The 21,501-nt window shown below is 45.5% G+C and overlaps 1 protein-coding gene across 1 annotated transcript; it reads left to right on the forward strand.

Moving 5' to 3' along the window:
• Positions 1 to 2,066: 2,066 nt before the first annotated feature.
• On the forward strand, positions 2,067 to 19,782 carry slc4a2a (solute carrier family 4 member 2a; the record flags this gene model as incomplete). The annotated part of the gene is made up of 21 exons (XM_079172898.1): positions 2,067 to 2,105; positions 2,220 to 2,376; positions 2,519 to 2,708; positions 2,791 to 2,906; positions 6,966 to 7,108; positions 10,220 to 10,400; positions 10,963 to 11,098; positions 11,523 to 11,670; positions 12,336 to 12,432; positions 13,555 to 13,739; positions 13,830 to 14,049; positions 14,458 to 14,661; positions 14,742 to 14,890; positions 15,915 to 16,109; positions 16,226 to 16,435; positions 17,367 to 17,456; positions 17,548 to 17,714; positions 17,800 to 18,053; positions 18,139 to 18,308; positions 19,205 to 19,378; positions 19,685 to 19,782. The coding sequence occupies 21 exons, from the start codon at positions 2,067 to 2,069 to the stop codon at positions 19,763 to 19,765; spliced, it is 3,306 nt and encodes a 1,101-aa protein (XP_079029024.1). The 3' UTR covers positions 19,766 to 19,782.
• Positions 19,783 to 21,501: the final 1,719 nt, after the last annotated feature.

Below are 21,501 nucleotides of genomic sequence, written 5' to 3' on the forward strand. Positions count from 1 at the left end.
ACACACACATTAGGAAAAGGTCTCAGATCAGTTGTTGCTCTTACAGAGAAGCAGCGCTCAATAAATATGCAGAAGAAGAAAAACTAGAATATGAGACATAAAAAAGTTCAGAAGTCAAAATATAAAGTAGTATATTTGTCCAGTTATTGCAAAAATGAATATGCTGTAATGTAAACATCACACGTGTGTCAGGAGCCAATAGGAAGATATTCAACTTCCTGTCTCCTCCAATCAGCTCTCTGATTGGTCGTTTCAAATATCACCACTGAAGTACTTCAGTACATTTACATCTCAGAGGTACATGTACTTTTTACTGCTTTTGTTACTTTACAGATTTAAACTATTTGATTTGATTTATGTGATAATAAAGAAGCTCTAAATAGTTACTTTGTTTCTCTTTACCTTCATTTAACAACACATTTGTTGTGATTCATGTCATGATGTCACTCACGTCTCATACGTCTCATACGTCTCATACGTCTCAATACGTCTCATACGTCTCATACGTCTCATACGTCTCATACGTCTCATACGTCTCATACGTCTCATACGTCTCAATATGTCTCATACGTCTCATACGTCTCATACGTCTCAATACGTCTCATACGTCTCATACGTCTCATACGTCTCAATACGTCTCATACGTCTCATACGTCTCATACGTCTCAATACGTCTCATACGTCTCATACGTCTCATACGTCTCATACGTCTCAATACGTCTCAATTCGTCTCATACGTCTCATACGTCTCATACGTCTCATACGTCTCATACGTCTCATACGTCTCAATACGTCTCATACGTCTCATACGTCTCATACGTCTCAATACGTCTCATACGTCTCATACGTCTCATACGTCTCAATACGTCTCATACGTCTCATACGTCTCATACGTCTCAATATGTCTCATACGTCTCATACGTCTCATACGTCTCATACGTCTCATACGTCTCATACGTCTCATACGTCTCAATATGTCTCATACGTCTCATACGTCTCAATACGTCTCATACGTCTCAATAAGTCTCAATACGTCTCATACGTCTCATACGTCTCAATAAGTCTCAATACGTCTCATACGTCTCAATACGTCTCATACGTCTCATACGTCTCATACGTCTCATACGTCTCAATATGTCTCATACGTCTCATACGTCTCATACGTCTCATACGTCTCAATACGTCTCATACGTCTCATACGTCTCAATACGTCTCATACGTCTCATACGTCTCATACGTCTCATACGTCTCAATACGTCTCATACGTCTCATACGTCTCATACGTCTCATACGTCTCATACGTCTCATACGTCTCATACGTCTCATTCGTCTCAATAAGTCTCATACGTCTCATACGTCTCATACGTCTCATACGTCTCATTCGTCTCAATAAGTCTCATACGTCTCATACGTCTCATACGTCTCATTCGTCTCAATAAGTCTCATACGTCTCATACGTCTCATACGTCTCAATAAGTCTCAATACGTCTCACACGTTGTTAGTGCACGTGAGCGTGCCCGTCTCTCTCATCAGGACTTTACAGCTGATGATGCCATCCAGACCAACAGCGTCGTCATGGAAACGTAGCACCAACCCTCTGGTTCCCCCTCATGTTAGCTCTGTTACACACACACACACACACACACAGTACACACACACACACACACACACACACACACACAGTACACACACACACACACACACACAGACACACAGTACACACACACACACACACACAGTACACACACACACACACACACAGTACACACACACACACACACACACACACAGTACACACACACAGTACACACACACACACACACACACACACACACAAACACACACACACACAGTACACACACACACACACACACACACACAGACACACAGTACACACACACACACACACAGTACACATACACACACACACACACACACACACAGTACACACACACAGACACACACAGTCCACCCTCCAGGGACCATGAACCCTGATAACCAGTGTTTCCTCCTCCAGGTTGTTCGACCATCAGACCCACTCTGACCTCTGACCTCTGAAGGAGCCATGAGCCACCATCAGAACTCTCTGGGTCCTGATGCCGACGTGAGTCTGTCAGCAGTGAGTCTCAACAGACGATCAAATTAATCTCTAAAGTATGAAGACTGAAATGAGCACGGGGCGTTCAGGGACTATATCTCCTCCTCTCTCCTCCTCCAGTATCCGGCTCTTCTTCCTCCTCCACGGGGCCACATCGATGAAGAAGAGGAGGACCTGAACAAGGTCTTTGATGTTCAGGGTTTTCAGCAGATTCTGGGTCCTGCTGCTCGCAGCCCACCGGAGAAAAGTAGAGTCTACGATGAGCAGGACTTTGAGGGTAGGGAACCAGAATGTAGCCTATGAAGGTTCTGGGTTCTAGTGGTGGGTCTATGAGGTGGTTTTAGGGGGTCTCTGAGGTTGTCACGGGGTCTTGAGGGACCTTCGGGGTCCTTGGTCCTAATGAAATCCTCCTGCTGCAGATCACCGTCACTTCTCCCTCCACGTCCATCAGACTCTCTCCAAACCGCCCGCTGACAGCAGGAGGAAAAGGACCAATGAGGGGAGGAGGGAGGGGAGAAGAGGCTCCGCCCCTAACACCGCAGCCACCATAGAAGAAGACCAGGAGGAAGAGGAGGAGTCCTACAGTCAGAGTGGAGAGGAGGGGCCAAGGTGAGTCACACACACACCTGAGAGGTAAATATGGGACTTCCTCTTCTGAATCCACCTGACGTGTAACTCCTCCCCTTCTCAGTGATGCTCCGACCGTCTCGTCCAATCACAACAGTCTCTCACCGGGTTGCATCATGACGAGAGACGACGATGACGAGGAAGAAACGCTGATGAGTGTCGACCTGGACGGCATCAAGAGTCAGTGAATATGTATATATATTATATATAAAGCATATATACAAATATATGTATATATAATATATATACATATATATATAAATATATTGATATATATGAATATATAAAATATATATATATTTACTTTTTATATAAAACTTTACTTCACATTCTGAACAGCTTCAAGACAAAACTTATAATTATAACATTTCACTCTTCTAATAATATGATTATTATAGTTACATATAATTATATTAATTATATTAATTATATTAATATAATTAATTGAGCAGACGCTTTTATCCAAAGCGACTTACAGTTCAGATTCTATCCACCGTGGGCTCAGCTACGGGAGGGTTTTTATGGTTTAGTGTGTTGCTTGTGTTGTTAGTGTTGTGTTGTTAGTGTGTTGTTAGTGTTGTGTTGTGTTGTTAGTGTTGTGTTGTGTTGTTAGTGTTGTGTTGTTAGTGTTGTGTGGTTAGTGTTGTGTTGTTAGTGTTGTGTTGTTAGTGTTGTGTTGTTAGTGTTGTGTTGTTAGTGTTGTGTTGTTAGTGTTGTGTTGTTAGTGTTGTGTTGTTAGTGTGTTGTTAGTGTTGTGTTGTTGTGTTGTTAGTGTTGTGTTGTTAGTGTTGTGTGGTGTTGTTAGTGTTGTGTTGTTGTGTTGTTAGTGTTGTGTTGTTAGTGTTGTGTTGTTAGTGTTGTGTTGTTAGTGTTGTGTGGTTAGTGTTGTGTTGTTAGTGTTGTGTTGTTAGTGTGTTGTTAGTGTTGTGTTGTTAGTGTTGTGTTGTTGTGTTGTGTGTCTACTGGGAGCACAGCTGGTTGTGCAGCCTGACAGCAGCAGGAAGGACCTGCGGTACCTCTCCTTCACACACCATATATACATATACATATACATATACATATACATATACATATACATATACATATATGTATATGTATTCACACTGGGGGTGAATGAGCCGGTGTGAAGGAGCTGCAGAGCTGCAGGGCGTCCTCATGGGGTGGAGGTGTTGTTCATGGGGTGGAGGTGTTGCTCATGGGGTGGAGGTGTTGTTCATGGGGTGGAGGTGTTGCTCATGGGGTGGAGGTGTTGCTCATGGGGTGGAGGTGTTGTTCATGGGGTGGAGGTGTTGTTCATGGGGTGGAGGTGTTGTTCATGGGGTGGAGGTGTTGTTCATGGGGTGGAGGTGTTGCTCATGGGGTGGAGGTGTTGCTCATGGGGTGGAGGTGTTGCTCATGGGGTGGAGGTGTTGTTCATGGGGTGGAGGTGTTGTTCATGGGGTGGAGGTGTTGCTCATGGGGTGGAGGTGTTGCTCATGGGGTGGAGGTGTTGCTCATGGGGTGGAGGTGTTGTTCATGGGGTGGAGGTGTTGCTCATGGGGTGGAGGTGTTGTTCATGGGGTGGAGGTGTTGTTCATGGGGTGGAGGTGTTGTTCATGGGGTGGAGGTGTTGCTCATGGGGTGGAGGTGTTGCTCATGGGGTGGAGGTGTTGTTCATGGGGTGGAGGTGTTGCTCATGGGGTGGAGGTGTTGTTCATGGGGTGGAGGTGTTGTTCATGGGGTGGAGGTGTTGTTCATGGGGTGGAGGTGTTGTTCATGGGGTGGAGGTGTTGTTCATGGGGTGGAGGTGTTGCTCATGGGGTGGAGGTGTTGCTCATGGGGTGGAGGTGTTGCTCATGGGGTGGAGGTGTTGCTCATGGAGGTGTTGCTCATGGGGTGGAGGTGTTGCTCATGGGGTGGAGGTGTTGCTCATGGGGTGGAGGTGTTGCTCATCAGGGATGATGGTTTAGCCATCGTCCTCCTGTCTCCCTCCACCTCCACCGTATCCAGTGGACACTCCAGCACACTGCTGCCTAATTAGCTAGTGTAAGCATGCTAACGTGCTAAGCTAAAATCAGCAGCTTCGTGTCGTCATTGTAAGTACAGGCTGCAGACTCTCTCCCAGCATGCACTGGGGCACTCTGACTTGAAGACACACTGAAGGAATGTTTCCCAACATGAAAGAGCTTTCTGTCACTTCTTGGTCTTCATCATGTGACCTGAACACAACGCGGTCCTCCTACACACTGAGCCCACGGCCTCTATCTATTGTTTCTGTGTGAGTGTGGTTCTGGTCCTGGTCCTGGTCCTGGTTTAAAGGACTCTGTCGGTCTCCTGGATCAACATGAATCTGGTATTTCTCCTCTCGTGTGTGTTGTGTGACAGAAGGAGGATCTCAGTGAGTACTTTTAACTCTTAAAGTTAAACTTAATAAACACAGAGATGCTTTTAAACAATAACAAATAGTGAAGAAAAACTTTATTGACACAGAAAGTAGAAGACAGGAAGACGTCGTCTAAAAGTTACTACGAGGTTCAACATAGTCCCAACTCAAAAAAATGAGTTTGTTCAACTAAACCTCAGTAAATGGACTTAAATTCAACCACTGTGATAAAATAATCTGTTAGTAAAAGTCCTGATTCAGAACATATGAAAGTATATAAAGTAGTTAGTAAAAGTATTGATTGATCAGTAAAAAGTCTAATATCTGATGTTTCTGGATCAATATTACTGCTGCATTACTGTGTTTGTAGTATTGTAGCTCCTTCATATCCTCCAGGGTTCATACGACGAGTCACTGCAGAACTTTTTATTTTGTTGTCTCACGCCAGATAGAGTGAGACAGGTAGCGTGAGACAGGTAGCGTGAGACAGGTAGAGTGAGACAGGTAGAGTGAGACAGGTAGAGTGAGACAGGTAGAATGAGTCAGGTAGAGTGAGTCAGGTAGAGTGAGACAGGTAGAGTGAGACAGGTAGCGTGAGACAGGTAGAGTGAGACAGGTAGCGTGAGACAGGTAGAGTGAGACAGGTAGAATGAGACAGGTAGAGTGAGACGGGTAGAGTGAGACGGGTAGTGTGAGACGGGTAGAGTGAGACGGGTAGAGTGAGACGGGTAGCGTGAGACGGGTAGAGTGAGACGGGTAGAGTGAGACAGGTAGAGTGAGACAGGTAGAGTGAGACAGGTAGAGTGAGACAGGTAGAATGAGTCGGGTAGAGTGAGTCGGGTAGAGTGAGACGGGTAGAATGAGTCGGGTAGAGTGAGACGGGTAGAGTGAGACGGGTAGCGTGAGACGGGTAGAGTGAGACGGGTAGAGTGAGACGGGTAGCGTGAGACGGGTAGAGTGAGACGGGTAGAGTGAGACGGGTAGCGTGAGACGGGTAGAGTGAGACGGGTAGAGTGAGTCGGGTAGAGTGAGACGGGTAGAGTGAGACGGGTAGCGTGAGACGGGTAGCGTGAGACGGTTAGAGTGAGACGGGTAGAGTGAGACGGGTAGAGTGAGACAGTTAGAGTGAGACAGGTAGAGGGCGCCGGTCAGCTGACTCTCACTGCTGGAATGTGATTCGACGATTATTTCCAGGAAAACAAACAAGAAATTATGTGAAAAAACATCCCGTTTGAGAGAAAATCTAATTTTTACAGAAACCTGAAACTCACCTGCAGATTACTGTGTGTGTGTGTGTGTGTGTGTGCAGGTGTGTGTGAGAGTGTGACTGTGTGTGTGAGTGTGTGTGTGTGTGTGTGAGTGTGAGTGTGAGTGTGTGTGTGTGTTTTTAGCTTATTGGATAAATCAGAGTTCACGTCTCTTCTTACAGATTCTTCATTGAAGTTCAATCGAGCCTGAAACTCTGTTAAACTGCAGAAAGTTCCCATGAGACCACAGCGTGTGTGTGAGGAAATTTTGGAGGGTCTTCACTTCTTCAAAGGCCGGTTTGAGGGTTCAGACTTTGTTTTAAGGTTCAGGGTCAAGTATTTAGTTATGAAGGTCTACGTTAAGGTAAGGGTCCTCACGAAGACAGAAGTACAGGGATGTGTGTGTGTGTGAGTGTGTGTGTCACATTGTGGGGCCTCGTCTTCTCTGTGGGGACAAAATGTCCCCATAATGTAAATCATCACATCTTAGGGTGAAGACCTGGTTTAAGGTTCGGGGTCAGGGTTATAGTAAGTCTCCAGGAAATGAATGTAAGTCAATGTAATGTCCTCACAAGTCATGTAAACATGTGTGTGTGAGTCAGGATTTAACCTCAAGCCCCGCCCCCTCAGGTCACCGATTGGACGACGTTCCAGCAGTGAGGCGTCACCTGGTGAAGCGGAGCTCCAGAGGGCCGATCGCTCACGTCACCAAAGACCAGATCAGAACACAGTCTCACCTCCAACATCTGCTGCCAGACCGAACCCCTCACGAGGTCTCACTCTTTAACTACATTCAATCCAGTCTCACCTCTCAATGTTTGTGTTGAACTGATTCAAGAGTTTTGAGTAAAACTGAAGACGTGATTCTGATGTAAGAAAACTACACAAACTGAAATGAGGCTGACAGGAGACGGGAGGTTAATCCTGGTGGTGAATGGGTGATACACTAGACTCAAGACAGGTAGAGTCAGACAGGTAGAGTGAGACAGGTAGAGTCAGACAGGTAGAGTGAGACAGGTAGAGACAGACAGGTAGAGTGAGACAGGTAGAGTCAGACAGGTAGAGACAGACAGGTAGAGACAGACAGGTAGAGTCAGACAGGTAGAGACAGACAGGTAGAGACAGACAGGTAGAGATAGACAGGTAGAGTCAGACAGGTAGAGACAGACAGGTAGAGACAGACAGGTAGAGACAGACAGGTAGAGACAGACAGGTAGAGATAGACAGGTAGAGTCAGACAGGGAGAGACAGACAGGTAGAGATAGACAGGTAGAGTCAGACAGGTAGAGTCACACAGGTAGAGTGAGACAGGTAGAGTGAGACAGGTAGAGCCATACAGGTAGAGTGAGACAGGTAGAGATAGACAGGTAGAGTCAGACAGGTAGAGACAGACAGGTAGAGACAGACAGGTAGAGTCAGACAGGTAGAGATAGACAGGTAGAGACACACAGGTAGAGTCAGACAGGTAGAGTCACACAGGTAGAGTGGGGTGAACTCAGAGGTCCGTCTCTCTCTCAGTCTGTCTCAGGATGGTGGTCTTGGACCTAAAGAGTCGACACAGAAAGGTACCGGATGGTTTTTCTTTAGTTTAGTCTTAACGAGTAGTTTAGTCTGATTTATTTTGATTTATTTTGGTTTATTTTGGTTTATTTTGGTTTATTTTGGTTTATTTTGGTTTAGTCTGATTCAGTTTAAATCATTATGAGTCTGTCAGGTTTTTGGTTTGAGTGTTTTTATTGTATTTATTGTAAAACACGTTCATCACTAAACCTGATTTAACTTAAAGATGTCTGAACCTGGTATTTATCTGGTAAACTGGGTCCTGATTTGCATAATTTTATGCTCATTATGAAGTATTTCACTACACAATTTGGAGAAAAAAAGTTGTCACCTTGTTTTGGGTGTTTTTTTGTCTTTATGGAACTAAATGGATTTATGGAAACACGGTGACCTGAAGACATTCTGACAGGAAACATTTAACACACGTCTGATAAGCTGTTACTGTTGTGGGACTTCTTCATGGATTTAGATTTATATTGTCTTCGTCTCCACACAACTGGTCTCTAAAGGTCTAAAGGTGTGAGGACTCTGGTCTCTATAGGTTTAGAGGACTCTCTGGTCTCTAGGTTTAGAGGTCTCTCTGGTCTCTAGGTTTAGAGGTCTCTCTGGTCTCTATAGGTTTAGAGGACTCTCTGGTCTCTATAGGTTTAGAGGACTCTCTGGTCTCTATAGGTTTAGAGGACTCTCTGGTCTCTATAGGTTTAGAAGACTCTCTGGTCTCTATAGGTTTAGAAGACTCTCTGGTCTCTAGGTTTAGAGGACTCTCTGGTCTCTATAGGTTTAGAGGACTCTCTGGTCTCTAGGTTTAGAGGACTCTCTGGTCTCTATAGGTTTAGAGGACTCTCTGGTCTCTAGGTTTAGAGGACTCTCTGGTCTCTATAGGTTTAGAGGACTCTCTGGTCTCTAGGTTTAGATGTCTCTCTGGTCTCTATAGGTTTAGAGGACTCTCTGGTCTCTAGGTTTAGAGGACTCTCTGGTCTCTATAGGTTTAGAGGACTCTCTGGTCTCTAGGTTTAGAGGACTCTCTGGTCTCTATAGGTTTAGAAGACTCTCTGGTCTCTATAGGTTTAGAGGACTCTCTGGTTTAGAGGACTCTCTGGTCTCTATAGGTTTAGAGGTCTCTCTGGTCTCTATAGGTTTAGAAGACTCTCTGGTCTCTATAGGTTTAGAGGACTCACTGGTCTCTATAGGTTTAGAAGACTCTGGTCTCTAGGTTTAGAGGACTCTCTGGTCTCTAGGTTTAGAGGTCTCTCTGGTCTCTATAGGTTTAGAAGACTCTCTGGTCTCTATAGGTTTAGAGGACTCTCTGGTCTCTAGGTTTAGAGGACTCTCTGGTCTCTATAGGTTTAGAGGTCTCTCTGGTCTCTATAGGTTTAGAGGACTCTCTGGTCTCTAGGTTTAGAGGACTCTCTGGTCTCTAGGTTTAGAGGACTCTCTGGTCTCTAGGTTTAGAGGACTCTCTGGTCTCTATAGGTTTAGAGGTCTCTCTGGTCTCTATAGGTTTAGAGGACTCTCTGGTCTCTAGGTTTAGAGGACTCTCTGGTCTCTATAGGTTTAGAGGTCTCTCTGGTCTCTATAGGTTTAGAGGACTCTCTGGTCTCTAGGTTTAGAGGTCTCTCTGGTCTCTATAGGTTTAGAGGTCTCTCTGGTCTCTAGGTTTAGAGGACTCTCTGGTCTCTATAGGTTTAGAGGTCTCTCTGGTCTCTATAGGTTTAGAGGACTCTCTGGTCTCTAGGTTTAGAGGACTCTCTGGTCTCTATAGGTTTAGAGGTCTCTCTGGTCTCTAGGTTTAGAGGACTCTCTGGTCTCTATAGGTTTAGAGGACTCTCTGGTCTCTAGGTTTAGAGGTCTCTCTGGTCTCTATAGGTTTAGAGGACTCTCTGGTCTCTAGGTTTAGAGGTCTCTCTGGTCTCTATAGGTTTAGAGGACTCTCTGGTCTCTATAGGTTTAGAGGACTCTCTGGTCTCTAGGTTTAGAGGACTCTCTGGTCTCTATAGGTTTAGAGGTCTCTCTGGTCTCTAGGTTTAGAGGACTCTCTGGTCTCTATAGGTTTAGAGGACTCTCTGGTCTCTAGGTTTAGAGGTCTCTCTGGTCTCTATAGGTTTAGAGGACTCTCTGGTCTCTAGGTTTAGAGGTCTCTCTGGTCTCTATAGGTTTAGAGGTCTCTCTGGTCTCTATAGGTTTAGAGGTCTCTCTGGTCTCTATAGGTTTAGAGGTCTCTCTGGTCTCTATAGGTTTAGAGGACTCTCTGGTCTCTAGGTTTAGAGGTCTGAGGATTTAATGTCCTCCTAAGTGACATAGACGAGTTTGTCCCGTGTGTCCAGGTGTTCGTGGAGCTGAACGAGCTGGTGATCGACAGGAACCAGGAGCTTCAGTGGAGAGAGACGGCTCGATGGATCAAGTTTGAGGAGGAGGTGGAGGAGGAGACGGAGCGCTGGGGGAGACCTCACGTCGCCTCGCTGTCCTTCCGCTCGCTGCTGGAGCTACGAAAAACCATCTCCCACGGTGAGAGGAGGCTCTCTGCTGTCCCCCGGTGGAGAAAACACGGCACAGCACCACCGTTTAAACGTCCCTTTAAACCACATTGATTCATTTTTATAAATAAGTGCGTAGCCAGAGATGCCTTATTTCTTCCTTTAATTTAAATAACTAAACCCCTCAAAAAAAGACCATAATATTTCTATTCTGGGTGCAAATTTAGATGTTTCAGTTATAGGTAGCCAGCTCTAGCGAAGGACAAGCTAGCTAGCTAGCTAATATTTGTATGGGTATAAAAGTCCTTAATATTTACCAAATAACATTTTCTCTTTGATTACAAATGGGATAAATTAAGGGAGGGTTTCATGACTGTTTGTTCCCATATATATCAATCCATTTTTCATCTGACTGGAGGAGATTATGTAATTTAAGGGGATTGATAGAGTCCTGTAGACCCGGTAGGAGCGATAAAAGGAGCTCAAGCTTCTTAAATGGAAATAAAGTGAAATAAAACCAGTATACTGATGACGGCGTGAAGTGATGTCAGTGTCTGATGTCAGTGTGTGATGTCACGGCGTTGTGTTTTCAGGGGCGGTGCTTCTGGATCTGAAACAGAAGACTCTGCCGGGCATCGCTCAGCAGGTGGTGGAGCAGATGGTGATCTCAGATCAGATCAAAGCTGAAGACCGAGCCAACGTCCTCCGAGCTCTGCTGCTCAAACACAGGTTCAAGGATGCACTTAATGATTCATCCACTTAATGATTCATCCACATAATGATTCATCCACTTAATGATTCATCCACTTAATGATTCATCCACTTAATGATTCATCCATCTAATGATTCATCCACCTAATGATTCATCCATCTAATGATTCATCCACCTAATGATTCATCCATCTAATGATTCATCCACCTAATGATTCATCCATCTAATGATTCATCCACCTAATGATTCATCCATCTAATGATTCATCCACCTAATGATACATCCATCTAATGATTCATCCATCCACTGACTCATTGATCCACCTGATTCATGCATCCACCTAAAGATTCATTGATCCATCTAATGATTCATCATCCACTGACTCATCCATCAACAGGACCATATCTTTCATAAATATATTTCTCTATTTTTCTTCACCAGTCACCCCAGTGATGAGAAAGATCACAGCTTGTTTAGCAAGTACATCTCTGCAGCCAACATGGCCACATTGACGGACAGACACAACTGCCAATCAGAGCCCTCCACCAATCTGACGAATCACAGAGAGGCTGACGGAGAGAAGTCCAAAGTAAGAAGAAACCGGTTACAGACTCAAAGTTTGATAATAATCTAAAGCTTCAGTGGGATCAAATGAACCAATCAAAGCAGAAGTGATAACAGCTGTTTCCTGTTTTGGGGGTCATGTGACCAAGAGACAGCCTGAATTAAATAGCACTAAGTCCACTGTACACTGTATGTGTGTGAGTGTGTGGCTGAAGCATTGAGGTGTTCCATTTTACTCATTTAGCAGCTGGCTAGTTCGCTAGCTTCCTTGCTACTTCAACCATGCTTTCATGCTAACGTTCCACTGGTTACAGAAAATGAGCCCAACAGCAGGTTGGTGAGTCTACGGTTCCTCTGCCTCAATCCTCACCGCTAGGAGACGTCTTTGCCTGGAGGAGAGCAGGCAGGAGCCCCAAAGACTAGCTACAGTAGCTAACTAGCCAGCTCTAGCGATGGACGAGCTAGCTAGCTAACTAGCCAGCTCTAGCGATGGACAAACAAGCCAGCTAACTAGAAAAAAAACAACCCAACAAAACTTGTTATACAGCATTAACTTACATGTTGAGAGAATTATTCTGCCTCGATCTAATCTCCGGCCACAAAAATACGTCATTGTGTTTACTAACAGGAAATAGGTCTATATATGTATTCTATATATATATATATTTATGAGTGTGTATGTGTGTTCAGAAGGAAGCCCTGTCCATCAGTCTCTCCAGATCCAAACACGAAGTGAAGCTGATGGAGAAGATCCCAGAGAGAGCTGAGGCCACCGTCGTCCTCGTGGGTACGCATCACATACGACATCATCACATACGACATCATCACATACGACATCATCACATACGACATCATCACATACGACATCATCACCTTCAATCCTGTGTCCTATTGAACCCAGCGAGGCTTTCACATTAACTAGGCTCCTGGACTGTGTCAATGCTATCAGAGACTGGACGGCAGAAAGCTGCTTACAACTTAACGACAATGAGACGGAGGTTCTGGTTATTGCACCGGATGAGTTTGTCCCTATGATCAAGTATTGGTCCACTCTCCTCTGCTGCCCATTGCAACCTGCGCAATCTAGGGATTTTCTTTGATCGATCCATGTCGTTTGACCCCCATGTTAAGCAGCTGTCCAGATCATGTTTCTTCCACCTAAGAAATATCGGTAAACTAAGATCTGTAGTATCAACAGCTGAACTAGAGATGATCATACACACATTTATCTCCTCACGCATCGACTACTGTAACACACTTTTCTCATCACTCAGTGTATCTGCTCTTAACCGTTTACAGGTCATCCAAAACGCTGCCACCAGATTACTCACCAGGACAAATAGACAGTCTCACATCACCCCCGTACTCAGATCTCTTCACTGGCTCCCTGTAGCATTTAGGATACACTTTAAAATTTCCACTCTCATTTACAGAGCACTACACGGTCAGGCTCCTACGTATGTAGCTGATCTACTTCACCCTATTCACCCGCCTGCGCTCTCAGGTCAAACGCTTTAGGTCTTCTGTCTGTCCCACTTAAGACCCGTGGTGACCGAGCTGTTGAGGCAGTAGCACCAAGGCTGTGGATGCTCTGCCTGCACCGCTACGCTTTGCAGATTCTGTGAATGCATTCAGAAATCAGCTCAAAACTCACCTCTTTAGACTGGCGTTTGGGTAAAAGCCATGTCCTAGCCCTGCTTTTAAACCATGTCTTAATTTTGTATTTTTTGTGTGTATATAAATTATTGGCCCTATGGTCACATTGTGTTTTTTATGTTTGTAATTCTGCCCTGTTAAGCACTTTGACTTATGTCTGTAAAAAGCGCTTCATAAATACATTTTACTTACTTACTTACTACCTGTAGAACAGAGTCAGTGGGTTTATTGCATCCCTCTGATGTGTCTGCAGGCAGCGTGGGCTTCCTGGAGCAGCCGTCCATGGCGTTCGTGCGGCTGCAGGAGGCGGTCCTGCTGGAGTCCGTCCTGGAGGTTCCTGTTCCTGTGAGGTTCCTCTTCCTCCTGCTGGGCCCGCCTACCGCCAACATTGACTACCACCAGATTGGACGCTCCATATCCACGCTCATGTCAGACAAGGTGCGTCCCACCAGATGGCGCCATGTCGTGTCTACTGTCTTGAAGTAATGTGGTCAAATGAATTCTGCTACTCTGTCCGCTTCCCTTTAGCTCTTCCACGAGGCGGCGTACCAGGCCGACGACCGCCAAGACCTGCTGACGGCCATCAACCGGTTCTTGGACTGCAGCGTCGTCCTCCCTCCCTCCGACGTCGGCGGCGATGAGCTGCTCCGCTCGGTCGCCCGATTCCAACGAGAAATGCTCCGAAAGAGGGAGGAGGAGCAGAGCGGCAAACTGCAGGAGAAACAGACCGTCGATCAGCCGGACGAAGGTCGGTTATCTCTTCTGTTAATGTTGTTATTAAGTGTGTTTAGGGCATTTTAGCCTTTATTAGATAAGAGATGAGAGGAGAGAGTCAGGAGATGACTTACGGCAAAAGAACTCTCATATTTTAAACCTCCGCCAAGGAGGTTGTGTTTCCGGTTTGGTTTGTTTGTCGTCAGGATTGCTGAAAAATTACTGGCCAGTTTTTCACGAAACTCGGTGGATGGATGTAGCATGGGCCTGGGAAGAACCGTGGGAAGAACTATGGTGACGGCCTTGGCGGAGGTCTGCACTCTGAGAGGGCCTTTCCAGTTTGAGATGAAGTCTAGAGATATCATGAACAATCCTTATGTAATGTTGTGATGTAGCAGCTCAATGACCAGACAGTAACAGAGTCTCACTTCCTATCTACCAGACTCTCTCGTTCCCTTAAAACCCGGCAACGAGCCCTTGAGGAGATCAGGCCGTCTTTTCGGAGGTCTGATCAAAGATGTGACTCGGCGCTACCCTCAGTACCTCAGCGACATCCGAGATGCCCTGAACCCTCAGTGCATGGCCGCCGTCGTCTTCATCTACTTTGCCGCACTGTCGCCCGCCATCACCTTCGGAGGACTTCTGGGTGAGTCTGGACTTCAAGAAACACTGATGGATACCAAACTTCCTGTTTTTAGAGCTTTGTTCTCTTTTCTTGTGCCTCAGGGGAGAAAACAGAGGGTCTGATTGGTGTGTCGGAGCTGATCGTTGCCACGGCTATGCATGGCATCGTGTTCAGTGTGCTGGGCGCTCAGCCTCTGCTGGTGATCGGCTTCTCCGGACCGCTGCTGGTGTTTGAAGAGGCCTTCTACACGGTGAGCTCACCTGACAGAAACCCACCTGTAACAAAATATTACCTGTTGACAAACGTAACAGCAACGTGTATCTCTAGAAACAGAGTTCTTGTGTCTCTGGGTTCGTCTATCCTGAGTGACGAACGTCAAAGAAGGCTTCTAAAAACCCTTTCAGTGGGAGATTGGCTATTAGAGAACCACATTCTGTGTTCTCTGCTATCATTTCATTCAACTCATTTATCTCTATAACTACGGTAACTCTGCCTCCTCATCTGAAACTCCAGAGAAACACCTTGTGGTGTGCACCAGGGTTCTGTCCTGGGTCCTCTTTTGTTTGCCTTACACTTGGCCTTAAACAGATAATACATATTTAGATTATTTAGAATAGAAGTATTTGATTAGGTTCACCCTTCACCTTGAAAATAGCATCTTGATGTAAAAATACAAGGTTTTCAACCACATCTTCTGGCCTTCCTTGATATCAGGTGACCTAAGAATGCACCTTTGGTTGGATGGTGAAGTGGAGCTGATGACTGTCTCTGTTGAAAGATGGACTCTGGTGTTAGATGGGAATGTCCACCCTAACTGACACAGTCATACCTACAGTATGTCAGACTCAGGTTATAGAGCCATGTTACCTAGTGAGCAGTGAGATTCACAAAGATATTCAGTTTGGGAAAAAGACAAACCCTCATATCAAATTGGTTCCCTGAGTTGGGCTTTCAGAATTGGTCCGTAAAAAGCTAAACGTTTGATGACTATATCCCTTGTTTTGAGAATTAGTTTTTGTCTTGTAGTAGTTTGAAGTAGTTTTAAAGGTGTTTCCTAACAAAAATATCTGCCTCAACTACCAAAAGAGGGGTTGTAGCTTTCTGATGAAAGTAGATGTCCCTATCGAAAGGCACTGACTCTTGAGCAGCAAATTAAGGGTTCCCCCTTCACCCTGGATCACCCACAAACTGGTCCACATTGCTGCCTGGAGCAACATATCTTGTTAGCTCACCTGTTCTGCTCCTTGAAACCTACCTGGTGTGTCCACGTGTAGTTTTGTAAAGACAATGGGATCGAGTATCTGACGGGTCGGGTCTGGATCGGTTTCTGGCTGGTGCTCATCGTCCTCCTCACCGTGGCATTTGAGGGAAGCATCCTGGTTCGCTTCGTCTCCCGGTTCACTCAAGAGATCTTCTCCTTCCTCATCTCCCTCATCTTCATCTACGAGACCTTCGCCAAACTGGTCAAGGTGAGGTCAGAGGTCCCACAGGTCCACAACCAGCCTGATGAAAGAGTTGTAAGATCATTTAGATCATTTACAGATGCCACTTTGAGGTTTTTCTCCTTTGTTTTTGTCTTTTCTAGATATTTCAGGAGCATCCTCTCCAAAACTGTTTCCATGGAAACAACACAGTATCTCCGTCTCTGTGCAACTACACCGCCGCTGCCGGGAATTCTGAGAAGGTTGTTGGAGAACCCAACACAGCTCTGCTGTCATTTGTTCTCATGGTGGGAACGTATTTTATCGCCTTCTACCTGCGCAAGTTCAAGAACAGCTCCTTCTTCCCCGGCAGGGTCAGTAAATACATGTACAGGTACAGGTATGAGTACACAACCTAGATAAAGGTACAGGTACATACATATACAGGTACACAGGTATGTACAGATAAAGGTACAGGTACATACGTATACAGGTACACAGGTATGTACAGATAAAGGTACAGGTACATACGTATACAGGTACACAGGTATGTACAGATAAAGGTACAGGTACATACGTATACAGGTACACAGGTATGTACAGATAAAGGTACAGGTACATACGTATACAGGTACACAGGTATGTACAGATAAAGGTACAGGTACATACGTATACAGGTACACAGGTATGTACAGATAAAGGTACAGGTACATACGTATACAGGTACACAGGTATGTACAGATAAAGGTACAGGTACATACGTATACAGGTACACAGGTATGTACAGATAAAGGTACAGGTACATACGTATACAGGTACACAGGTATGTACAGATAAAGGTACAGGTACATACGTATACAGGTACACAGGTATGTACAGATAAAGGTACAGGTACATACGTATACAGGTACACAGGTATGTACAGATAAAGGTACAGGTACATACGTATACAGGTACACAGGTATGTACAGATAAAGGTACAGGTACATACGTATACAGGTACACAGGTATGTACAGATTAAGGTACAGGTACATACGTATACAGGTACACAGGTATGTACAGATAAAGGTACAGGTACATACGTATACAGGTACACAGGTATGTACAGATAAAGGCACAGGTACATTTACCACACAAGAGCACAACAGAATCTTAGATCCGGGGACTCTGGATCACTGGGTCCTAGTTTTCAATGGACCTGGAGTAGACATGTTGTTTCTTACCTTTGGAGGTGTTTTCCTCACTGAAGTCTTCAGTTTCCAATCACACCACTGATCAATAATCTGGTGTTCTGTGTGTTTCAGCTCCGTCGGATCATTGGAGACTTTGGTGTCCCCATTGCTATCCTCATCATGGTGCTGGTGGACTACAGCGTGGAGGACACCTACACCCAGGTGAGACCCGATCAAGTGAGTCCTGTGTAGACACACAACCCACTTGGGACGGACATTTAAACTCCTGCCCTCTCTTCATATTGGCTGACAGAAACTGAACGTGCCCAGTGGATTCTCAGTGTCCAGTCCGGAGAAGCGCGGTTGGTTGATCTCTCCTCTGGGGTCGGACGGGCAGTTTCCTGTTTGGATGATGGCTGCCAGCATCCTGCCGGCCATCCTGGTCTTCATCCTCATCTTCATGGAGTCCCAGATCACAGCGTACAACCTTTTCTTCTTGCCTTTTGTGTTTACTTTTTTTATATTTAACTATTAAAAACATGTCTCCTGTGTCCTGTCCATCAAGGCTGATCGTGAGTAAGAAGGAGCGGATGCTGGTGAAGGGAACTGGTTTCCACCTGGATCTCCTCATCATCGTGGTGGTGGGCGGAGTCTCTGCGCTCTTCGGCTTGCCGTGGTTATCGGCGGCCACGGTGCGCTCCGTGACCCACACCAACGCCCTAACCGTCATGAGCAAAGCCGTCGCCCCCGGAGACAAGCCCCGAATCCAGGAGGTCAAGGAGCAGCGGGTGACGGGCTTCCTGGTGGCTGTTTTAGTGGGTAAGAAGTGAACTTCTACTACTGCTACTGCTACTTTCACTACCTTTACTACTTCTTCTGATCTGGATTCCGCCCCCTTCCTCAGGTCTGTCCATCGTGATCGGGGAGGTTCTGCGTCAGATCCCTCTGGCGGTTCTGTTTGGGATCTTCCTCTACATGGGTGTGATGTCACTGAATGGGATCCAGCTCACCGAGCGACTCATCCTGCTGCTGATGCCCTCAAAGTACCACCCCGACCACAACTATGTCCGCAAGGTTAGCCCCGCCCCCCTGACTGAGGACGCAGGTTCTGCACCAAAGTCAGACTTGAGTCACAGGGACAGGAGTGTTTGGCAATGCAGACCAGCAGGCAGACAATTAACAACTTGTTTACCATTTGATTAGTTGGCTTTGACTTAAACTTGTTTTGGTTCCCTGGGACCCTGGGACTTACCTTGACATGAAACCGGACCAAACTATGTGTGTGTAAACCATATGGTTTACACACACATAGTTTGGTCCGGTCTCTACTGATATGAGGTATCGTAGAGCTCTGGGTGAACACAGACGGTTACAATATTTATTTCCTGATTCAACAAAGCTGACAGTCTCGTGGGGAGGGGAGGGGGGAGCTGCGCTCATGTGATTGGTTGAAAATGAGGCTGACATCTGATTGGCTACAGACAGGTCTATGTTGAAAAAAAACGCATTTGTGAATCCAGCGACGTCAGGACAGTCTCATTAATCCACAAATGAATGTGAAGCGATTTGCAAATAAATGCAGTGCGATCCACAAACAAATACATACAAATCCACAAACAAATACATACAAATCCACAAACAAATACATACAAATCCACAAACAAATACATACAAATGCAGAAATATATTTGTGATTTTTTTTTTACATTTATATAAATCGTAATTTATTTATTTGTGCATTGGAATGTATTTGTGAATTGTTCTGCGTGCATTTGTAAATCGAATATATTTGTGAATCTTTCTGTTTGCATTTGCAATTATTGAGACTGATCTGACCCCATATGACGGGAACATCAAGTCCAAGTCAGTTGTGCAAACAAGTTTCTATAAAAAGGCACATCACATGTAAATACACAGATTGACCGTCAGCTGTCTGTCTGTGTCCCGTCTGTCTCTCTGCTCTCTCACAGGTGCGGACGTTGAGGATGCACCTGTTCACTGTCGTCGAGCTGACCTGTCTCTCTCTCCTGTGGGTCGTAATGGCGACGGCGGCGGCGCTGGCGTTCCCCTTCATGCTGCTGCTGACCATCCCGGTGAGGATGCTGCTGCTGCCCCGCCTCTTCACCCGCAGAGAGCTGCAGAGTGTGAGTCACACCTGGTCATTAGCACTGCTAACACGGCTCAATGCTAACAGGGGTCACTGCTAACAGGGGTCACTGCTAACACGGCTCAATGCTAACACGGCTCAATGCTAACAGGGGTCACTGCTAACAGGGGTCACTGCTAACAGGGGTCAATGCTAACAAGGGTCACTACTAACACGGATCAATGCTAACACGGCTCAATGCTAACAAGGGTCAATGCTAACAGGGGTCACTACTAACACGGATCAATGCTAACACGGCTCCATGCTAACACGGATCAATGCTAACACGGCTTTGGTCTTGCAGCTGGACGCCGATGATGCAGAGCCTCATCTGGAGGAGAAGGAGTCGCAGGACGAGTACTCACAGCTGCAGATGCCTGTGTGACCCGGTCAGCAGCCTCCTGATTGGTCGATCCGCCTCCCTCATTAGCATATGTGACCTGTATCCTGTAGCACGCTTCTGAACCGTTTGTATTGTCTGTGGTGGAGGGGGGGTTGTGTTCTGGTGACTCTCTTTATGTTTTAAAGACCTAAAGGTGTCTCTTCTGTGTTGGTTCTTTGGGTTCCTGATGTTTCTCTGTTTATCATTAAATGAACATTTTATCCTCACGACTGACATGTTTTCATATTTATTTTGTGTCCGTTGTTCATGGTGTGGTCATTCAGCTCCTCCCATCATGCACTGCAACGTCCTCAGGTTGACTTTTGAACTGTCCGTCTCTGTCTCTCTCTCTCTGTCTCTCTGTCTGTTGGTGGAAGTGAGTTTGGTTGGATGTCACAGCGTGTCACATATTTTATGACCACTAGGTGGCGCAGGAAGTTAAACCGACCGACCTGATATAATAATGACTGACGGGGTTCCTCAGGGTTCTATTGTTGGTCCTCTACATTTACAATAATCACTGACGGGGTTCCCCAGGGTTCTATTGTTGGTCCTCTACATTTATAATAATCACTGACGGGGTTCCCCAGGGTTCTATTGTTGGTCCTCTACATTTATAATAATCACTGACGGGGTTCCCCAGGGTTCTATTGTTGGTCCTCTACATTTATAATAATGACTGACGGGGTTCCCCAGGGTTCTATTGTTGGTCCTCTACATTTACAATAATGACTGACGGGGTTCCCCAGGGTTCTATTGTTGGTCCTCTACATTTATAATAATGACTGACGGGGTTCCCCAGGGTTCTATTGTTGGTCCTCTACATTTACAATAATCACTGACGGGGTTCCTCAGGGTTCTATTGTTGGTCCTCTACATTTATAATCTGGTCAAAGCTGCATTGTTGTTTTATTTGTTGATTGACTTAAACAAGAAGCTTTAAACACAACATATGACATGTTGTCAGCTAATAAAGTAGCCGATGCTAACTAAAGTAGCCGATGCTAACAATATTATTCCTACTAATACTGCTGCTACTGTTCTTCGTACTAGCGACGGTACAGTATATGTCTGTCTACCTGTCTGACTCACCTGGTTGTCATGGAGACCTCCCCTCCCTGTCACAATGTGTGCGTCGGAGCGTCTCGGTGAAACATGAGCAGGCGTGGCAGCTCGTGGTCACCTGAGCTGGGCGGCTGCTGAATGTTTGATGGAGGCCGTCAGAGATCCTCTACGGTCCACAGTCAGACCGCAAACACCTGAACAGGTAGACGACAGCTCGGCTTCAGGTGGAGGCTCCAACAGGCTCCAACAGGCTCCAACAGGCTCCAACAGGCTCCAACAGGCTCCAACAGGCTCCAACAGGCAGCTACTAACTTCAACTCTAACTGTGTTTCCTTCACAGGTGAGAAGAATATGTTTCCCACCTGTGTGACATCATCAGGTGTATCATGTGTTCTACCTGAGCTCATTGAAATCTTACTGTGAATTCTTTAACCTTTGAGGAGAACGTTGATCATCAGATGGAAATATTCTTCATGTTGGTTTGAAAAGATCGAGGACCTGAGTTTGACAAACTGTTTTCAGATCAGCTTCTGGTTAATATATATATATATCTATATAAATATAGATATATATATATCTATATAAATATATATATATTAGTGCTGGGCAACGATTAACATTTTTAAACTCGATTAATCTCATTGTTATGTTAAAGTTCATAATGAATCTAAAGT

The sequence above is a fragment of the Pholis gunnellus genome, assembly GCF_910591455.1.
Source record: "Pholis gunnellus genome assembly, chromosome: 14".
NCBI lineage: Eukaryota > Metazoa > Chordata > Actinopteri > Perciformes > Pholidae > Pholis > Pholis gunnellus.